The sequence below is a fragment of the Drosophila innubila genome, assembly GCF_004354385.1.
Source record: "Drosophila innubila isolate TH190305 chromosome 3L unlocalized genomic scaffold, UK_Dinn_1.0 0_D_3L, whole genome shotgun sequence".
Lineage (NCBI taxonomy): Eukaryota > Metazoa > Arthropoda > Insecta > Diptera > Drosophilidae > Drosophila > Drosophila innubila.
The window spans coordinates 12,813,433-12,834,312 of NW_022995376.1; the positions used below are offsets into that span (position 1 = coordinate 12,813,433).

Genomic DNA, 20,880 nt, shown 5'->3' on the forward strand with positions numbered 1-20,880 from the left:
TGGCTCAGGTGTGTATACGTGTACATACATTCATGGCCAAAAGACACCTGTGCACTGCATTTAGCACTTTGGCAACATTTTAATCTGATTTATGCGGAACATATGAAATAATTTTCCATTTGGGATTTATATTCTCTGCTTGATAAATATAAATAACCATATGAACATATTTGCATTGTGTGTTGGTTTATCTGTATATTTATTTCTTGTTTGCGGCAAATAAATTGAAACAGATACCCTGTATATTTGGTTTTGTTTCCCGAATAAATTCCACATCTTTTCCATAAGACTCTCAGCAACAAATTAAATACATGCTACCCTTTCAACGCAATAACAATAAGTATTGCAGGGTATACAAATGCATAATATTTGCAAAAGTGGTAAATAAATACGAAAAACAAAAGCACAGGTTTTGGGACTTTCAGTGTTTAACAGACCGTAATTCACATTTCATTTGCAATACTGAAATTTATGTGTTTAGCTTAGGACAATTAAAAAACAATAAGCTTTTTCAACAAGTCCTTTTGCTTTTATAATTGGCTCTTATTTCGATGATAACAAAGGAAAACTCTTCAGTTTATTTAATTTACAAGTATAAATTAAAAAAAAGAAAGCTATAATTACAAACTGTTTTTGCATTATTTTGCTTAATTAAAGCTTTTTGAAAATATGTTGTTATTACGCACAATTTACGTTTTCAGAATAAAAAAATAATGTAATCAGAGGTAAAATTTGACTAAACTTTCCAATAAAGGTCAGCAAAAAAATTATTGGATCAACATAATTGAAAGCTTAAAAGAAAATTTTAATAATAATGCTGTTATTGATGAAATTATTTATTATTTTGTGCCGAGATAAAGAGCATAAATATGTGGGTATGTGAATTTGTATGTATTTATTGATAGTTGTTGTGGTCATTGTTTTTGTTGTTGCTGTTATGCATATTAATTACGTAATTTAATTTGAATGCAATTATGATTCTTAGATGGGGACAAATGTCTGCTGCTTGCGGTTGTTGTTATTCCTGTTGATATTGCCGCGTTTATTGAAAATTATATTTTAATCCTTTACAGTAATTTGCATTTGTAAATGAGACCTTTATAAGTCGTGAAGAGGAAGGGGATCTGTTCTTGTTTGTAAAATATATTTAATATGTACTTGAATTTGTAATCATTCTACCTGAAGATTTCTATAAACATATTAAAATAACAGTTACTAATTAATGCAAATCTACTAAAACTGTAAAGTCTTTCTATTTAACTAAAATTTTATTTAAATAAAAATCTTGAAAATAGACATTAACCGTAAATATGTAGGCTCAACAACTACACATGTAATTACAATACGTCATTCCGAAATTGCCCCATAACAGTCTGTTAGTCGCTATGTAATTGATAACAGAATTACGTTTGTTAAAGTGAATACCAAAATTGCAAACAGACAAGCGTAAAAATTTGGATGCTGATTTTTTATATGAATTTTGTCATTAAAAGCGGATAGATGTTTGGATAACAAGTTCGTAGCGTATTCAAATTTGCGCATTTCAAATGCAAGAAACTTGGCAGCACTTTTTTCATGTCACATACAACAACTAACACTCAACCACTCATCACACTGTAATTCGCTCACTCAGTTTGCGTGCTCACTCGCACGATGAACTCAAACAATACAAGCGGGGTATTCAACAAGTGTGAGCGAGACAGGCATAGTTCGAACGAAAAGTAATAGGCAAAACAATGCACTCAAATTCTCTCAGCAATAAGCTGTAAATTAACAGTTCACTGTTACAATTTGTTAACAGTTTTGCTCTCAAGTAACATTAAACTGCAGCCCCTAAAGTATGCAATAAATATTGTTTTGCTTTGCGCACTGAACTCACACTGAACACGCATAGCACACTCAATTTAGCAGTGAGTTAACAGTCTGAGTTACATGTTAATTAACAGCACTGCGGGTGGCACGCGCTCAGAGAAACGGACAGAGAGAGCGCGAGAGAGAGAGAAAGAGCGAGAGCTGACTGCTGGTCTAGCATGTTTGTTCTTATAAGAAAAACTGAGCGCAAAACTGAGTCATTTATAAAATTTTAATGGTGGTGTACGGTTCGTTCAGCTCGCATCGCGTCGCAACGTCTCGTTTTGTTGGTCAGTGAAAAATACAGAAAATCCAGAAAATAAAGAAAGGCCCCAATATATAATTATAAAATATTATGTATAGCAATTGTTGTCTCGCGACGTGCATTACACAGTGACAAAATACAAGCAACAAAAGAAACAACAACAAGAAACGAAGCAAATAAAAAAGCGCGTCGCGTCTAAAATTGCAAATTGCAATAAAGTCTGAAACGTGAAGAAGAAGAAGAGGAAGAGCAGTGTGTATAAACAGCAATTGAAAGAAGCGGCAAAAACACAATTCACAATATCGAAAAAAAAAACAAAAACAAAAAAATAAACAACAACAAGAAAACATACACAACAACTACAACTACAATTGAGAAAAAAACGTGAGCACAATTTATTTTCCCCATTTTGACTGGCCAACAATTTTTTAAACGAGCTTTGTTGTCTGCCGCGTGAGTTTTTAATTCTCTCTCTCTGTGTCTATCTCTCTTTCGCATCCCTTTGCTCTACATGTGTGTGAGTGCTTGTGCAAAACTTTACAACGGTTTATTAAGTTTATTGTTTGTCCGTTTGATTAACAACAAATTAAGCATAATTAAGCGTTGTGTCTCTCTTTCTCTCTCTCCCTGTCTTTGCCCGTATTCGTTCTTCGTTCTCTTCTTTTGAGCAGCCGGCAAAGCCGTCGCGTGTTGCGTTTCTCTCTGTGTGAGTGTGAATGTGTGTGTGTGCGTGGTGTATACAGTTTTTATGCCCTTTTTTGAAAGAGCATTCCCAATTTGACATAAGTTTGGTAACGTTTCTAAATAAGTATTAATTTTTAATTGAGCTGTTTTAACTGTTTTGAGTGAAATGAGTGTAAGCTGTTGACTAATTTCTAATAATTTGTAGATACTGTGTTCGCAATAAACATTTATTGAATACTGCTGATTGTCAATTTAGATTATATAATTAATATAAATTAAATAAATAGATGAGAGAGTATGTGTGATTCGGTGTTACTGCTTTCGGCTCCACATTTGTCGAGTGTAAAAACGCAAAGACAGCATCCACACATCACATTTGCAATCACACTCACATTCGCATTCCCTTTTCACATCCCCATCCACATGCCGCCGCTTCAAATTGATTTTTGTATGGTGGCAGCGGCAGCGGCGGCGTCGCATTATTTTCTTATTTGCTTCTCGCGTTTTGCTTTAGCCTGTGCTGTGCGCTCTTTGTTTTCTTCTTTTTGTTGTTATTTGCCTCCTTTTGTGCCTTGCATTCTTGGAACAGTCGACGTTTACGCGCCTTTAGATTTTTGCTTCTTGCTCTCTCGCACAAGCCGCTCTCTGCTCTCAATTGTTGAATTGTGTGTGTGAGTGAGTGCGGCTAGCCTGTTTGACAGTGTTCAACACTGGCGTTTACCAGTTGGGATTTATGTATATTTTCTAATTGGCGTGGGCAGCAATGCGCACGGGTTTTTTCCCCTCTGTTTTTTCAGAGTTTTGTAAATTTTGTTAGGAATCAATTTTTGGCAGCGCTGTTGCCTTAATCACTTCCACTTGGTAAAGTTGAGCAAGGCGTTGTCTAAGCTTAATTCTTATCAGAATGCCAGGCAACAAGAAACTGCAGAAACTTTTGTGTCATATTGTCTGTCGCTGTCGCTACCGCTGCCACCGCCCCCCGGCCCTCGTCTGCCACTCAAATTCAATTGTGATTACTTTTAAGGCAACCGTCGTCGTTGTTGTCGTCGCTTCGTTGCACTTGAAAAGAGACAGATTTGAATTTGAATTTACGCTCGTTTCTCTTTCTCTCATCTTTCTTTCTCACGACTTGACAAACTCAAGCTCTGGCTTTGCTTTGTTGTTGTTTAGATTTGTGTTGTTGTTACCTAGTCACTTAAATCATTTACACTTGGCACGCTCACAAAATTTGGGTTGGTTAAACATCAAGTGTCGACATACAAACAAGTAATACATCTAGTAGATACATACGTACATAAATATGCACATATTGACAGTGACTTGAAAACCAGAAATCTTTGAGATTCTTATTTGTTTTGTTTTAAGAACTCTCTGTACAGTCCAAAATAAGCTTCAGGTTGAATGCAAAAATCTCCCAAAATGGGAAGAAAAAAAACTAGTTCTCAAGCAGCGCAGTCGAAATTCTTTAAAGAACATTTGTATTCAAATACATTGAATATGTATGAGTATATAACACTGTATAATATTGATTAATTTAAGTATATAAATTGATTATTTTTAGAAGTGATAGCTATGCGAAAGTTGGGATAGGTAATTTCAAATTTGTATTCACCGCCACAATACAACTAGAAACACTCTAAAACTAAAAGATTTAGCAGTTTATCTTGTTTAATGCGCACTTTAAAGCTTAAACTAAAGATTACGTATAATAACATTATGTATGCTAGTCTTCTTATCAGTTATTTTATATATTATTGCTCATAGGTGTCACAAGAGATGCTTAAATTGGTCAGATTTAAAGTTTTTATATGTATACCAAAGCGTACCAAAGGCTCAATTTTGTGTATTTTTTTTTTTAACTTGTCTATGAAGAAGAGCAAGTCAAAACAGGCGATTAAAAAAAAACCGCTTTAAAACTATGTTTTAGCAAAATGATCTATATGTGTGTATAAATTATAAGTGAGCATGATTTTAATATCTTTAACATAATTTTTATGTTAACATGTTAAACGGGTTGCAAACTATTTCCGATTTAGTTCAAAAACTTGTAAAGCTTTATTATTACTCTTTTAAGCCTACTGTTAATTGCATACTTGACTTCAGTAAATCTTTTATCTAATTATGTGAGAAACATCGTTAAATCAATGATCAATAAATTGATTTATTCATAGGACATTTTTTCATGAAAAATTGTACTCTTCACAAGGGATTTGATATCTTAGATCAGTTTGTTGATTAAGTTGTTCATAAAAGATATGAATCCATATAAATAATAACCATAAATAAACCAAAAATATACAATCTCATCTAACTTTTTCAATATTTGAAAAATTGAATAAAAAATCGACTAAATTTTTTCCATTTGCGATTTTGAGCTCGATGTTCAGTGTAGATTTACATAACTACTTTTATCTATTTCTGTTTCTGTTATGTGCATGATATGTGGCCACTTGTCTCGCCCAGTTATCTTCCATGCTCTCTTGCTGCTGTTTCTGCTTCTGCTGATGATGTTGTTGTTGTTGTTGTTGTTGTTGGTCGTCTTCTTAACACTGCATTCAGTTGCAATTGCTTTGGCGTTTGCTTTATGTTGCATTTTCTACTTTGCGCTTTGCTGCTGCTCTCTGCACATTTCTCTGTGTGCACTGTGCCTATTTTGTGCTTTTTTGATGCACACGTCGCATTGGTTGCTTTTCTTTCGTTTTGTCTGGCCTTTCAATTGCTGTGTTGTTGTTGTTGCTGTTGTTGTTTGCATTTTCTTTGCTATTTTTTCATTTACTTTGCACTGTCGCTTCGTTCGTTCTGCTGCGTTGAATTTCAACCTGCCAAACGAGCATAAAACGTGTGAGTAGTGGCATAAGGGGGTTATGTGGGAAGAGAGGGGGCAGCACAGATACACAGAGTGAGCGGGGGAGAGAGAGTGAGAGAGGTAGTGAGACAGAGAGGGAGAGAGGTATGCTATCAGATTGGTAGCTGTACTTTGTTGCATTTTTCTGCTGCAATTTCTAACTGGTTGGACTTGAGCTTAGTCTCGTCTTAGTCTCGCCCTGCTCTCCTCCACCCTCGCCTCTTCTTCTACTTCTTATTCGTACTTCTTTTGCTTCATTTTCTACTCATTGCCGTCGTCTGTAGGCCGTTGACTGCGTCGCCAACGTCAACGTCAACGTTGTCGCTGCATTGCATTGAGTGGCGTTCCTCTTTGTCTGCCTGTCTCCCCTCGCCACCTCCTCACCTCACACCCCCTGCACCCCTTTTATTGTTGACCCTGCGCGCCACTTATTGCAGTTTCCTCTTGCTTTTGCATTTCTTTTGCTTCGAAGCCCCACAGCGCAAAGTACTCAACCCGTTTTTCATGGAGCAAAGCTCAGAACTAGAGTGGATACCCTCTTCCCTTTCTCCTCTTCTTGCCTTTCCTCGACGCTCCTTTCCTCTTAGGTTGCATCCTCTCCCCCGTCTGCATATATTTTGAGGTGGGCGTAGGCTTTATTGTTGCCAGCTCTGAGCACTTAACCGCCTTCCGTCTTTTGTCTTTTGTGTTTTTGTGTTTTGCTTGCTGCATTTTTCACACTCTCCGGCCGGAGACGGTCGACCACCAATTGCACCACCATCTGACAAACACCACCAGCCATCAAACCACCTGACCTGCCAACAATTGGCGCTGCCTTCTGCCATCCGGTCGAGTCGTCGGCATCGTCGTCGTCGTAGGCTCGCAAATGTCATTTAGACGGCTACCAGAAACAAATCTCCCCCTGGGCTGGTGAAATATGCAACGCAAATGTAATCATTATTGATTTTGTGGCCAACCTGCCCACTCAAGCACACCCGGGAACCCCCTTTTGCTACTTACACTGAGCGAAAAGTCGACGAGACGTTTGCATTCTTTAAGAAAAGGTTCAACCAATATTGGGGCTATTTTTGTTGACGTCCGAATTTTACCTACTCAATTAATTAGTTGTAAATAGATATTCCCTAAATTAAATTACAAGAAATCGTTTGGTTTTTCTATTACATTTATTTTTCTTGATTTTCTTAGGTATACAACAATTTTTCTATGTCCCTTTTGGATAATTCTGATATACAATGTATCTATATAAGTATTTTTTTTTTCGAAAAACAACCAAACCAATAGTAGCTGTTCTTGAAATTGCAGAAATTTAATGTTGGCACAGATTTTCGGAGACACAAAAACAGGTTGTCATGAAAATATTTTTGTGTGCTTTTTATTTAATTTTTTTTTATCTCAATTATCTTACTCGCTATATCCCAATTATACTTAATACATTACTTTCCTCTACACCTAACTGATGTATCTCTCGTCCAATAATTTCTATATAAGCATTACCATGAATTTTCTGATTTTATCCTGAATTGTCTGTCTTACAGTCCACCTTGTGTTATTTAGTACACTGGAAAAGTAAAAACCATTTTAAGGCAAGAGAAAATCATAGAAAAAACTTAACTCGAATATCATATTTTTCTGCTGTAAATACTTAAATTCCATGAATTTTCTCCGTGTAGTCGAAATCGCATTTGAAGTAGAAGTCGAAGTTTCGTTAGCGAGTTCTGGTTCTGCTTTCAGTTGCTGGTCTGGTCACATTAGTATGGTAGATTATCCTGGCTGTCAGGTCGCTGCTGGCTGCTTAAATATGCAAAACGTTGCTGCTTGTTGGCTATTTGCGGCCGGAAAAGCAACAACCTCAACGGGGTAATGCGCAGGGGGGAATGTGGGTGGGGAGTGTAGGTCCGATGGGGTCACGTTGTGTTTGCTGAGATAACTGCGGGCTCTGCTCACTGCTCACTGACTGACTGACTGTCTGTCTGACTGTCCTATTCTATGCTGTCCTGGTCTGCCAAGAGTTGTGTGTGTGTGTGTGAGTGGTTGCGGTGGTTGTGTGTGGAGTGGTGGTGGACGGGCTGGAAGGCACACAGGAGGACACTCTTGACTCGCACACATTAGAAATTTAACAGGTTAATGTCCAGAGTCGTAAACGAAACCATTTATTTATGGCATTTGCACGACGGCATTTTTTGGCAGGACTTGAACTTGCAGAGTGCTCGTAATTTACATAAAATATATGAGCTCTCCCTCTCTCTGTTTCTCTGTTTGTCCTTCTCTCTATCCCTCTTACTCTTATCTTGTGGCACACGCTATGCGTGTGCGTGTGTGTCGTAAATATAAAAATCTCTAAAGCAGATGTTGTCCCGGGGAATGAGTGAGACAGGCGGGGACCTTGAAGTGCTTTGATAATGACTGTCCCGTTCGTTGGGAGCTTTATCAGGTCTTGGGTTTCCATTGCCACCTCTCCTCCTTTTTGTCGCGAACATATGATGCGTGCCATAAGCCTAACATATATACATATGTATTCGGGAGGGTTTGTTGTCAAGTTCAGGCAAAGAAAGGAAAGGGATGGAGCCCCACAGCTGTCAGATTTGTCAGTCATAACTGTCTGGGCGCATAAGGGAACAAAAAAATGCACAGGAAGTTACTAGCGATCCAATAGGCTTACATCTGAGCTCAAGTACAAAACATGTGGGTTCTCTAAGGATGAAGAAAGTGGGAAGAAGAATAGACAGAACACTATCAGTCGATATGTATCTGAATGTGTTCAGAAATAATCATCAATTGAAGTTGTCAATATTAATTCAATTATGATTATGAATTATGTAGTAAAAAAGATATGACAGTTTTGAGAACGGGCTTAAATAAATTATACTAAATGGTACATATCGAGACATGATTTAGGAAAGATTATCGAGAATTAACGCATTTTTTTTTATTTGTATTTAGAAAACAAGAATTTTAAATTATAAACTGCAATGATATAAAGATGTATAAGTTTTATTGATACGGAGAAATAATAACTAAATTAGAATCTATATACCCCAAATTATATGCTTAAACAGATAATTTGTAAACCAAATTTTTTAATTATTTATTTTACGTACATATCCCATCTTTAAAAAGATCTGATCTTATTCAATGGAAATATTTAGGAAATAGTTAATGCTTTTGTTGGCTACAAAAATTAGCTAAGAGTGACAGTTAACTGGTTAGCTGTTGCCAATAAAAGAATATCAATTGGTATTTTTATGACGTAGTTTATTTAGTTTAATAGTCGAACAATCTGAATCTTTTGTCTGCTGTTAACTTCCTTTTCACATCAAAGTCACCGAGAACCACTCGCAAGTATTAAAAACATATTATGGTTACTAGATATTGCAATGTTTATGGATCTAAGGAAGGATCAATTTATTTCAATTAGTTGCAGCTGGTAAATGATAGCAACTCATCATCAGGTATCTTATTTGTGACTCTGCAAATGTAAAATAATAATCATGGCCATTTATCGAAAACACGCGAAACCGACGATAAATGCAATTTGATGAATGCGTCTGCAAAATTGCAGCAAATTTCCATTAATTCATGGATCTATTTTTACCTTATTAACCCAAGCATTTTGCAACTGCAACATCAATCCATCAACTGCAATCAGTTGCATCTCCTCTGCTTGGCACTTTAACCAGTTGCATTTCATGACTATTTCTAGGAATCTTTAGGCACAGATAGTTGCTGTTGTTGTTGTTGATGTTGTTGCTGTAGTATTGCTAATTACAATGCAACATCAAGTTAACCGCAAAGGCAAGACACCAACACCAAAACGAGAGCCATTGATTTTTCCATTGTCGTCCCCCGAAGTCGTTTTAAAAAGTTTTTCCATTTCGGTTGCCGTCGGCTGCTGCATCACCATATTTGGTATTAAAGCTCGATAGATTTTTCTTCCAAGGAAAACCCAATTTGTCTTGTGCATCTGTTGGATGTCAATTGCTAAAATGTCTTTTCTTTAAGCGCTCTTAAATCGTTTTAACCTCTAAACTTTTACTGGTTTTTTATTGTTATTTTTTAAAATCATTTTTTCATGCTTATTATTTAAGTCGAAATGTCAATGTATCAAATATTTGTTGCTTCTAAAAATGCTTTTATTTAATATGTTTTGTTTCGCATTATTGTGCCGGGCGCAACCTGTTAATATTAATGTCTATTTGTTTGTTTTTGTTTATGCAAATTTACTTAGACATCGATCTGGTTTGCATTTTAACTACAAGTTAATTGTATACACAACAAGTTGATCGAAATCAAAAGTCAAAACACAATACAAATATACATACAGATTTTTTTATTTTTAGCTCATATTTAAAAACTGCCTTAAACGGGGCGTATCTGTTTGTTAAAGCTTGTTGATCTTCAATCAATTGGCTGATCGGAACTTATCGATCGAATTATATGATTAAAATATATTGTAAAAACGGCTTAGTAAATTAAGAAAAATTTAAATATTTTGGTGTTATTAAATATATGGAAAGCAATGTGAATAAACCTAATTGGTTTTCCTTTTGTTTATTAAATCATTTTTTTTTTATTAAGAAACAGACCTATTTGCATATTATTATATGCTATTTATTTTTCTATTGCACATCTAGAATCAGAAATTAGCATAATTCGATTGTTTCTAGTTATCGCTTGTTACCTGAATGATAATGATAACTATAAATACACCGTTAACAACTAAAATTCCATCTATAACTCAAGATTGTATCAAGTGTTGTGGTGTAGCTTAGCAACCAAAAACTATTATTAATTTGGCGCCAATTCGTAAACTGTTGGCATTTGTTTGTGGGAGAGTTAAACAATATTTTGTTTATTGTATATTGTTTGAGCTTAAACAATTTGTTGTGCAATTAATTATACGAAATGCAAGATAATGACACATTGAATGCCCATTTGCCAGAGTTTATTCTCCCTTTTTCTCTTTCTCTCTCTCTCTCATTTTCTATCTTGCTATTTAATCTCTTTATGTTTAATATTACGCTCAATGAGATTGTTCCAGCATTTGTTTCTCTCTCTCGCTCTCGCTTTCGCTCTGTATCTATTTCTCTGTTTATATGGTTTTAATGATATTTTTTGTTGCTATTAACTTGTGTTTATGTAGTTGTTGTGTCTAAAGCATTTTGGCAGCTGTGTTGCCATTTTCATTCATAGCCTCAGTTTGTTGTTGTTTGTACATTGTATGTGTTATGTTATTATCATTAGCTCTCGTTCTGTTGTTTGCTTGTTCACACTCTCTGTATCTGTTTCATATTCTCTCTTTCTGTCTTTGTCCCTCTCAGCAGCAGCTGGACAGATGGCAAGTTCATTAACTTTTGTTTGGAACAAAAAGCAGGAGCAATAATTTGTCAAAAAGAAATAGAATTTGTCAGACATGCGATTTTTAAATTATGCTTTTTGATTTCGTCTTCAGTCTCTCAGTTATTTATTGACCTATATGGAGTGGCATATAGCGAGTATTTTCGAGTAGCAATGCTTTTTATAGTCAGAAATGCGTCCGGTTGCTGGTCTATCTTGTTTTTGATTAGCAGTCAAAAGTCATTCTAGCCAAGTCCGACTCTGACGTAGATTATTACCTGCTGTGCCGGTTTACTTCTTTTGGGGCTACCAGTTCCGTTTCAGCATCAATTTTGATCTGTTTGTCTCTTTAACTTTACAGAACAAAAAAAAATCAATATCAATATCATCTGCATAGAAATTGCCCGCTTGCGTTATGTATTTCCTTATGTTCGACCCAAAGACAGAGCGTAATTTTCCATTTCCTGTTCTGTGTACTATAAACAAGTGAAGAATTTTCATTTTTCTAGATTTTCTTTTTCGAGTAAATAGCAGCAACAGCTGGGAAAATTCATTTCACTTGTTTATACTACACACAATTCACAAGTAGTTTTTCACATTTTTTTTATTAACTTTATAAATTAAAATAATAATAAACGAAAACTTTTGAGTATCAATTCGAAATTTGTGAAATAGCAAAAACATCTGTTAATGTACTAGGAAACTATTTTATGTTTGATTTTTAAATTCGTTGAGTGCATTTTATGATATGATTTTATATGAATTTATTCATTTGAAATGGGCAAACAATATTCAAATATGCAAAATATGTTCTGTTATATTCTTCTTCCGCTTTGGCTTATTTTGGGGCGTGGCATTTATAATAAAAATAAAAATATCCAAACTTGATTTTTAACTAATATTTGCCAACTTATTCTGTTTATTTTCATTTCAGGTACGTGTTCTATGTATTGATTTGTTCTTTACCAATTTAACAGGCTCAAATAAGTTTTGTGTAAGTTTAAACACATTTTGTTATTAATGTGTTGGCCATAAAACTATCTTTACGACCTGGGTGGGTGAGTAGATTTCCAGGTAGCAATATTTAAATGAACTAGCTGCTGTCGAACAGATGTTTTAGCGATTAAACATTCATCAATCTACTCGATTTGCATAAAGTTTTCAACAAATCGTTTAGTAAGTTAATCTATGAGAATTATACGAAAGAATCTTTTACATGAACAGATCATTACAATAAAGATCTAGTGGAATTTCATGCTGTGTGGCAGACAAAGAGAGATCGACCTCATTGAAGCTAATTATGTTGGTCAATCCATCAGATTGGTTGAATATATCAGAGGAAATTAGCGTAGCGAGAAACGAATTGAAAATTACATTACAGAATTATGAAATTCTATTCTGTCAAGTATTTTTGCTTAAAAAATGTTAGAGTAAAGTTCGACACAATTAGTTCTGTTCAATGCTAAATATAAACATGACTTTTGGTATAACTCTCCTACTTTGGTAGGCTGTTTTCCGGTTCAGTGAACTTCTGTTTCTCTCAATTTTAGGCTATTCTGTAAGTTGGTCAAATTGACCAACAATCGACCCAAAAAATTATAACTAGTTACTGTTACTACTAACAATTTCCGTTTAGCGCGTTTGAACCACTTAAAAACTGAGCTGCTGTCAAGGAAGTTGATTATTTTCTACTCGCTAACAGTTCGTTATGCTCCTCTCTGCTCTCTTCAGTTCTCTATTATATTCTGCTTTGATTTTTTATTTTTCGTTTTCTTGTTTGGTCTTCGATGTGGTCTGCTATTTAAAAGCATATAAATTTTATTTCTCGCAAATAAATATCATGAAACGCTGACAGCCTTGGAGTAGTGAAAATTCATCTTCTGGCTTTCTTTTCTGCACTGGGCTCAGTGTGGCCAAAGCACAATAGGAAAAACTAGTTTTTCCCTATATATAGAAGTGGTTGCTGCAACTCTCAGTGCACCACATGCTTGGGATAAAAACTTTTCTTAGCCTGAGCTGCGGTTTCAGCAACAGAAGCAGCAGCAGCTGCAGCAAACTCTTGTATCATGTCAGTCATTCAGTCTCTGGTCCATTCGTTTGGCTCTGTCACTCTGTCTGTCTGTCTGTCTGTCTTTCTGTCTAAAAGTTTTCCATCATAATCTACTTAACTTTTGCTGCAATCAATTGCAGCCTTCTCTATCTGTGTATGTGTCGCCTCATTGCATTTTCTACAGCCTCTTCAGCCTCTCGGTCTCTACACTCACCCATATTTGTGCAATTTCTTTGTATAGATACAATAACCGAGAGATAGTCACTATTTCCAGTATTGCGTTAATAGAAAAGTTGTCAATGTTTTTCACTGGATGCGTTGCGGATGCTGTTGCTGCTTCTTCTTCTGCTTCTGCTGCTGTTGCTGCACTGTATATGAGAACGGACGTATCTGCGACTGGTTCTTATCTTATCGCAGAGCAGGGGGTAACATTTTGCAACATGGCGTTTGCATAGATGTGCGTCTGTCCCATTCTGTCCACATCTCCTGCCTGCCTGCCTGCCTGTCAAGTTCTTCCACTGTCAATCAGCTACGGCCACAACATCTAGTGCAAGTTAAGCTTGTCTATTTTCATACACTTACACACATGCAGACAATCACTGCAATACAGATACAATATCTTATAAATGCATTGAAGCGAAATTGCAACTACCTCACAAATATCTCTCTCTTACTCTCTCTCTCTCTCTCTCTCTCTCTCTCTCTCTTTTCATCGCTCTTTCTTTGAATCTTGCTCTCAACGAGTTCATTTTCATCCCATGTCGAAGGTTATTTACCCTAGTAATTACATTATTATATTTAAATGTTTATAAAACATTATTTTATATTGAAACAATTTTTTTAAATTTAGCTTTTATTGTTTAAAGTTACCAAAAATAACCCTTTTTAGCAGTTCTTACTTGCACTTAATAAACAATCTTATTTTCTCTATATCATCTATTCACTTATATTTTTTGGCAATGCAATTCTCTCATTATTCAATAATTTCGTTGCATTCTCATTGTAGAACTTATTACAACCTTGTTAACTTTGATAGTGCATTTAAAAAGTAGTTTTCTGCCTTTGCATTGTTATTTTGTATTGTTATTGTGTGTTTGCAGTTGAGTTAAGCTGAAATTGGGTCTGGGACTGAGTTATTGCAAGTGGTTTGGGTCAAACGAGAGACGTGGGACGATCGAGGTCCACAATGTACTCGTACTTTGTAGTTTGTGAACTCACCTATTTGTCTATGTCTATACCGTATATGTGTAGATAGATTTATATCTCTGGCTGGCTGTAACCCTTTGTGTGTGTGTGTGTGTGTTTGTTTATCTATTGCACATCTCGTTTTTCAAAATTGGCTCTTGCCTTCTCCTTCTATTTTGTATGTCGATCTCTGTCTGTGGACGCTGAGATTTACTTTTGCGTTTGAGACTTTGGTGATTGTTGCCCGCTTGCACATTTGTTTAGCAGCTTCAGCTAATTGTTTTGTATAGTCAACTGGCTGGTGAGTAACGAACAAGTATCTGTGTACAAGTTTGAGAGTACGAGTATCTACACAAAGCACGAGCGTCTCGTTTTGTGCACATAATTGTAATTGATAGTTTGACTTTTACACACAAACACACACAGGTAGAGTACAATGTGCATAAGTTAAGGGCTCCTTTACGTGTAGTTGTTATTGATGCTGGGTTTGTTGTTGCTGCACTTGTAATTGGATACTTAAAATGGGCCAAGCCGATGCAAGCCAAGGTCTTCATTCAGCCGTGTAACAAAATATCTTTCTACTATTTGAACTATGATATTTATCGGTCATAGAGTAAAGGCAAAAACTGCAATTGTACGTATCGTATACGTAATATCCGCTCAGCTTTACTCATACGCCCCGTAGCACCTGAGAAAGAGAACGAAAAAGAGAAAGAAAAAGAAAGAAAGAAAGAGCTGCAAACGGTGTGTAAATTATGCACATCTCAAATATAAAGTATCTATCGGTACGTTAAAAGGTTCATTGTGCGTTTTCTATCGCAAACTCAATCAAATGCTTAACTTTTCTTTTTTATTTTTAATTCTTTAGCAGTGTTCGTTTTTTTTTTTTTTTGTTGTTGCTTCGGCGAATGTGCAGCGACGTCGAAGTCGACAGCTGCGTTGGCAGATTGTGTGTGCTTTTCGTTCCGTTGGTTACTTTTTTTTTGCTTTTTTGTATTTTTTTCTGTTCAGTTTACTTTTTTTGCCTTTTCATTTTGCGTATATCAAGCGTTCATTGCCCGCTTGCTCTGGTGTCTCTCATACTCCCTCTGCCCCTCTCTCTCTCTCTCTCTCTCTCTCACCGTCTCTGCGTCTGTATACATGTATATGTAATGTATTTGTATTTTCTGCCTCGTTTTTGAATTCCGCTTTCAGTTGCATTTTGATATTGTTTTATTTTTAACACACACAAATTGTTAATCGTTTTTTATTGCTATTGCTGTGGTACGACTGGCTTGGCATTTGTTTATGCTAAATGTTTGGTCCGCTTTTTTCGCGAGTTTTGAAAACAAGAGGGGGTGGGGCAGGGAAAGTCTTGGGTCAATCGTGTGTAACAGTTACTGTAACTGTTAGTCAAGGTCAATCGATTGACCTTTCAGTGATTTATGTTTTATTTTTTGATTGGATATTTCTTCTGCTGTAACTCACGTTCATTTTCCTTTGCCAATTTGCTTTCATTTCATTTTGAAAGCACGTGCTGTGCGAATACGAACTCCCCATTCATTTGTTGCTGTGTAGATAGAAATTGTGGATTCACTTTGTTAGAGATTTAATATCATTGGATATGCTGGGCTTATCGAAAGTAAACATTGATTTTGATAACGCATTTAATATACAAATAATTTTAAGCGCCATACAGCTCCATTTATTTATTGTTGAGTTCTGCGAATTGAAAAAATTGCTTACAATTTCTGAAGAAAATCAAAATTATTTATGGAATATTATTAAAGTCTTGCAATCTATAATAATAATTGTAACTTTATTTTGATCATTCCTAGTGTTTTCCATTATACTGAAAAATTATCTGATTTTCAATGTTCATTTGTTAATCATCGAATTTGTGAATTATAAATCACTTTCTTTTTGGTTGGCTCTCAATCAACAGCCAGTCAATAATCTAATTAGACATAGTACGAACATACTCGTACATCAACATTACACTTTTATCGCTAAATCAATCAGACTATTAAATATTTATTCATGTGCTTAACAATTGTTGTTATTTACAGAGCTTCCCTTCTATCGCTCTCCCCCCTTTCAGCTGTCCCAACAAGTGTTAATCTTGCGAACAGATTGCTTATCAATTTATGGGCCTATTCGAACAACGACAACGACGACGTCAAAGTTGTTGCTCATTCGCAGTATTCGCTGTGCTGGGCCTATCGCAATGCATGCCATGCATTTAATCAGTTTATAAAACGCTATATATAGGGTCTCGACTGTATAATGCTGTATTGTAAGTATATGTACATTACATACACGTATGTATTTAAGTGCATATACTTGCGAGCACTGACTGTAAGTCCCGCAACGACACAGGGCTGCATTTTTAGTAGCTTTAATTTCATTTCAACTGGCCAACAACAAAAGCTGTTTCGCTTTTTACGCTATTTATATTTTCATTGCTTGTTCTCATGCGTTTTGTTTTTTTTTTTTGGCTTTTGATTTTGTTTTTGCTTTTGCTTTTCTTCTGTTTTCTGACGACTTTTTGCATTTTTACTTTGGCTTGCAAACTATTTTTGTTTACTATTTACTTTGTGCCGCCGGCCGCCGGCAATTGTGGTGATGGTGCTGACGGTGCTGGTGGTGCCGAAAGAGTGGGATATCTGCAACGGAAAAGGGGTAGAGAGGGGAGCGGGAGCCGGGAGGTTAGTTCTTCCCTCTTAGTGCGTTGATTTCCCGACCTAGACGGCGACAATATTTGTTGTGCACTCAACGCAATGCCACAAGGAGTAGTCAGCACAATAGACAAAGGCCAGGCCAATGAAAAGGTTTCTCTCTCTCTCTCTCTCTCTCTTTCTCTCTCTTTCTCTCTGAGACCCAGCCAGACGAAACATAGGCATTTTTGCGGTTATCGCACAGTGGGACAGGTATTAATTTATGCAATAATCTAAATAGCACTCAGTACTATTTTGTTATCACATTAAGACATTTTTAAAATACCGAAAATATATTTTTAAAATATATTATAAAAAAATGGTTTATTATTTTTGTTCTGTGAAAAGTTGACCCTGTATAGTTTCATCTCCAAGTTGTTAGATTTTGTTTATATTTTTTGACTCCTCGATGTTTCGTATGCAATTTTGATGTAAAATCTTTAAGGATTACTTTGTAGAAAGTATCATACAAGTTCTTCGAGGAGAAATTTAATCAGACTTTCAATTCCCGTAGATCTTTCAATTCTCAATTCCGAAGTTTATTGCATACTTTTATAATATTTTATGATTCCTGTTAAGGTTCAAGAGTTTTTTAACAACTTGTGAATGTTTTTCTGTCACATGTTATTACAACTTTATTTTTTCTGAAAGTCTCAATAGATTAATTTTACATTTTAGTAGCTCAGTTCCGTTTGAATGTCGTTATCATTATGGTTTTCCCACGCTGTGTTTATTTATGTCCCCACAACGACGACACCACTGTGTCGTGTTTCGCCAGGTCTCTCTCTCTCTCTCTCTTTCTCTCTTTACCTTTGTAGCCCCCCTCGCTCTTTATTTTTCTGCGTGTACTGCCTGCCAGATAAGTTTATTTTGCCTTTGTTGTTGTTGTTGTCGTTGCATGCCACTCGCAATGGCGCAAAAGTTCCTAGACCACTCAAAAAAAAAAAAAAAAACAAAACGAAAAAAGAACACGAAATTTATATGCGTCGTCGCGCATGCTGTCGTTGTTGACGCCGACGTCGGCAGCGCAGCCAGCGTCGAATGTTGACACGTACAACGGCAACGTCGTCGCCGTCGTCGTCGTCGTTGCCGTCGCGCCTTGTATGGCATTCAATGGCAGCAGATTATTAATATTGCAAATGTGTGTGCTGCAGCCAAAGAGATGAGAGCAGAGAGAACGAGAAAGAGAGAAGAGGAGAATAGGAGAGCCTATAAATATGTTTTGGCATTAGGCCTAGGCCCGGGCTTCAGTTTATATGTAATTTTCTTCTTATTTTATGTGCTTGCAAACCGTATTTTAAATTTTGGTCGAAAAGTGGATAATGACAACAAGAAGTCGTCAATGATCCCACACAATACATACAAATACAACAGTTGGTAATGACTATTCCTACAGGTTAATCCTTAACGAAGATCAGTTGGCAATATCTTAAATTTGTCGCGACGTTGAAAATTGTATAAACTTACATTATCTGAGATTTAACAGTGAGTAAAGGGTATTCAATATTTCGTATAACTGCAAATAGATTCTCTTGGTTTTTGTGTCTTTCTATTTTGTGGGAAATCTGTGTTGCCGTTGACTACTTCAAATAATTGCAAAAAACCGGGCGAGCTGGCGAGCAACCTGTCTGGCAGCCGTAGGGCAACATAATCATCATCATCATCATCATTATCATTATCAAACTTGATTATCGGTTGGGCGTTAAAGCAACAACACAACGCACATTGCAGATTTGTTGGTGCATCATCGTCATCATCATCATCATCGCTTACAACATTATCATCATCATCATCGCTTACAACATTATCATCATCATCATCATTATCATCAACATCATCAACATCGTCATCATCGTTGTTGGCTGCTCGACATGCGCTTTGTCTGTTGACTTCCACTGTGTGTGGATGGAGCCTATCGTATGCGAACTTTATGTATATATGTATGTATATATAATACATGTATTTGTTCATACATATAAACATACTTCATGCACACTCCACTTGGTGCCATGTGTGTGTGTGTGTGTATGTGTGTGTTTACTGACTGCGCTTCAGAGCTGTGTATAGCAATTGAATATTTGCAAGAGATTTCCGTTCATTAAACCCGACAGCGAAAAGCAGAAAAGCAGCTACAACAACAACTGCAACAACAACAACAACATGCAACGGAACAGAGCAACGACTGTAGGCGGCCTTTGAGTTTCAACCTCTCTGAGTACCGTCCCGTCCCCCTGATCTTCTAGTACCAATGGGTCTAGCTTCTGGCTGCAGTGCCTCATGGTTTTCACTACGCGTTGCACGAGTACTTCGCATTTAATATTGTTTTTTTTTTTATTTTTTATTTTATTCACTGCGGCACTGTGATTTCGCTATAATTAAATTCCTCTTTAAAGTTGAGCGGTGTCTCCCTTTTTTAGCTTTTCGTTTTTCGCTTTTTTCACCAAGTAGTGCAAAATTTAATTAATGTGGGCGCTCAATTTGGAAACAAGATTCTCCAACCGCCTACGCGGCGTAAAAATGGTTTGAAAATTTGGCTTTTGGATGCACACCAACTTTTTCTAGGCTTGAAAGAGCACTTATAAAGCTGCTGTGGGTCGTAAGAGTCAATTTAAAAGTGAGTTCAGGACCACAAACTGTTTATGAAAAAGTAATGAGCTAACAATCTTTTTAATTGTTTACAGAATAACTTTAAAATATTAAACTAATCGAAATATTCATATATTTTATGCACCAATTGGATTTTGATGAGTACAAATAATAATAAGATGTATTTTTAGCATTTCCTAGTAAAGACATATTTAGATTTGAATATTATTGATGTTTCAGTGTACATTTTTAGCAATTCTTATGAAGTGGGATTGTAAGCGCCTTAAATCTCTTTTTGCAAAAAACATTTTGAGATTCCTTAAATTGTATTGTAAAAACATTTGTTGGAATTGTATAAGAATCAGAAATTATTAAATTTCCAATATATTTTTGTGAATTCCTTTAAACATTTATTGGCACAATCGAAATAATAACATTTTTGATAATTGAAGTAAAATTTTGTATTTTTATGTGAATGGGAATTAGGTACGTATGAAGAGGTTTAAAGCTTTTGAATAGCATTTTTATTTCATTTTTTTTCAGTTGAGTTGTTTTTAGCATAAAATTACCCGCACATAAAAGTTCATTGAATTTCTCCGACTGTTTCTGCTGTCTTCTTATCTAACAAGAAGTTTTGTTGCTTCAACACATTTTTGTTCATGCTACCTGCTACTTGCCCCCTGTCCGTGCCTCAATGGTGCTCAACATTTTGTGAACATTTCAGTAGCACTTGAGTTCAAGCCGCAACTTAAAGTCCGCCTTTAGAATTAAAGTTGAGCTAAGCTGGACATGTGTGTCTGTGTGCGGGAGAAGGAGAGACGGAGAAGGGGATGGGGTGGGAAGCAGGTTGAATGTAATGCAACTACTATTCTACGTGCCTGGCTCGGTTGGGACTACCTGATGGTTGCTTGTTCTCATTTTCTCTCTGTCTCTGTCTCTGTGTCTCAATCTCTCTGTTGACCTGTGGCAAACTTCTTGTTGTTTCTAATTGCCGTGTTATCGTGTGTGTGTGTGGGTGCATGTGCATCATGTTGCATGTTGTAAGTAACTTGGTCTGTTTCTAAGTTTGTTATGCTTTTAGCTCTGAGCTCTCTTGCTCTGCCGGAGTTTATCATAATACCTTTGAAGGCTTTTGCGGCAAACGCTGACTTGAATGACTGAACGAGTGAGTGAATGGCTGAATGAGTGAGTGAGTAAGTGAGTGACTGACATGCGGTCCACTCGGCGGATGTATCTTGGTTTCTATTTTCTTATTTTTCTTTTTTTTCTCTTTACTATTTTGGCTTGGTTTCGTTTCATATTTGGTTGTTGGCAAGGTAAAATTGCAATGCTGAAAAACATGTTTCTCTGTCTCTCCATCTCCATCTCTGTCTCAATCTATATC

At 36.1% G+C, this 20,880-nt stretch overlaps 1 protein-coding gene and 1 long non-coding RNA gene across 2 annotated transcripts in view; both read left to right on the plus strand.

The window, feature by feature from the left end:
- Positions 1-2,054: 2,054 nt before the first annotated feature.
- On the plus strand, positions 2,055-13,810 carry LOC117788332. The gene is made up of 2 exons (XR_004617760.1): positions 2,055-2,569; positions 11,914-13,810. It is a non-coding gene; the product is annotated as an uncharacterized LOC117788332 (long non-coding RNA).
- Positions 13,811-16,818: 3,008 nt separating this feature from the next.
- The window catches only part of LOC117787075 (poly(rC)-binding protein 3), a 30,222-nt gene continuing 26,160 nt past the window's right edge, over positions 16,819-20,880 (plus strand). The window contains exon 1 of the mRNA XM_034625519.1: positions 16,819-16,875. Coding sequence (XP_034481410.1) covers positions 16,819-16,875 — 57 coding nt within the window. The remainder of the gene's footprint in view (positions 16,876-20,880) is intronic.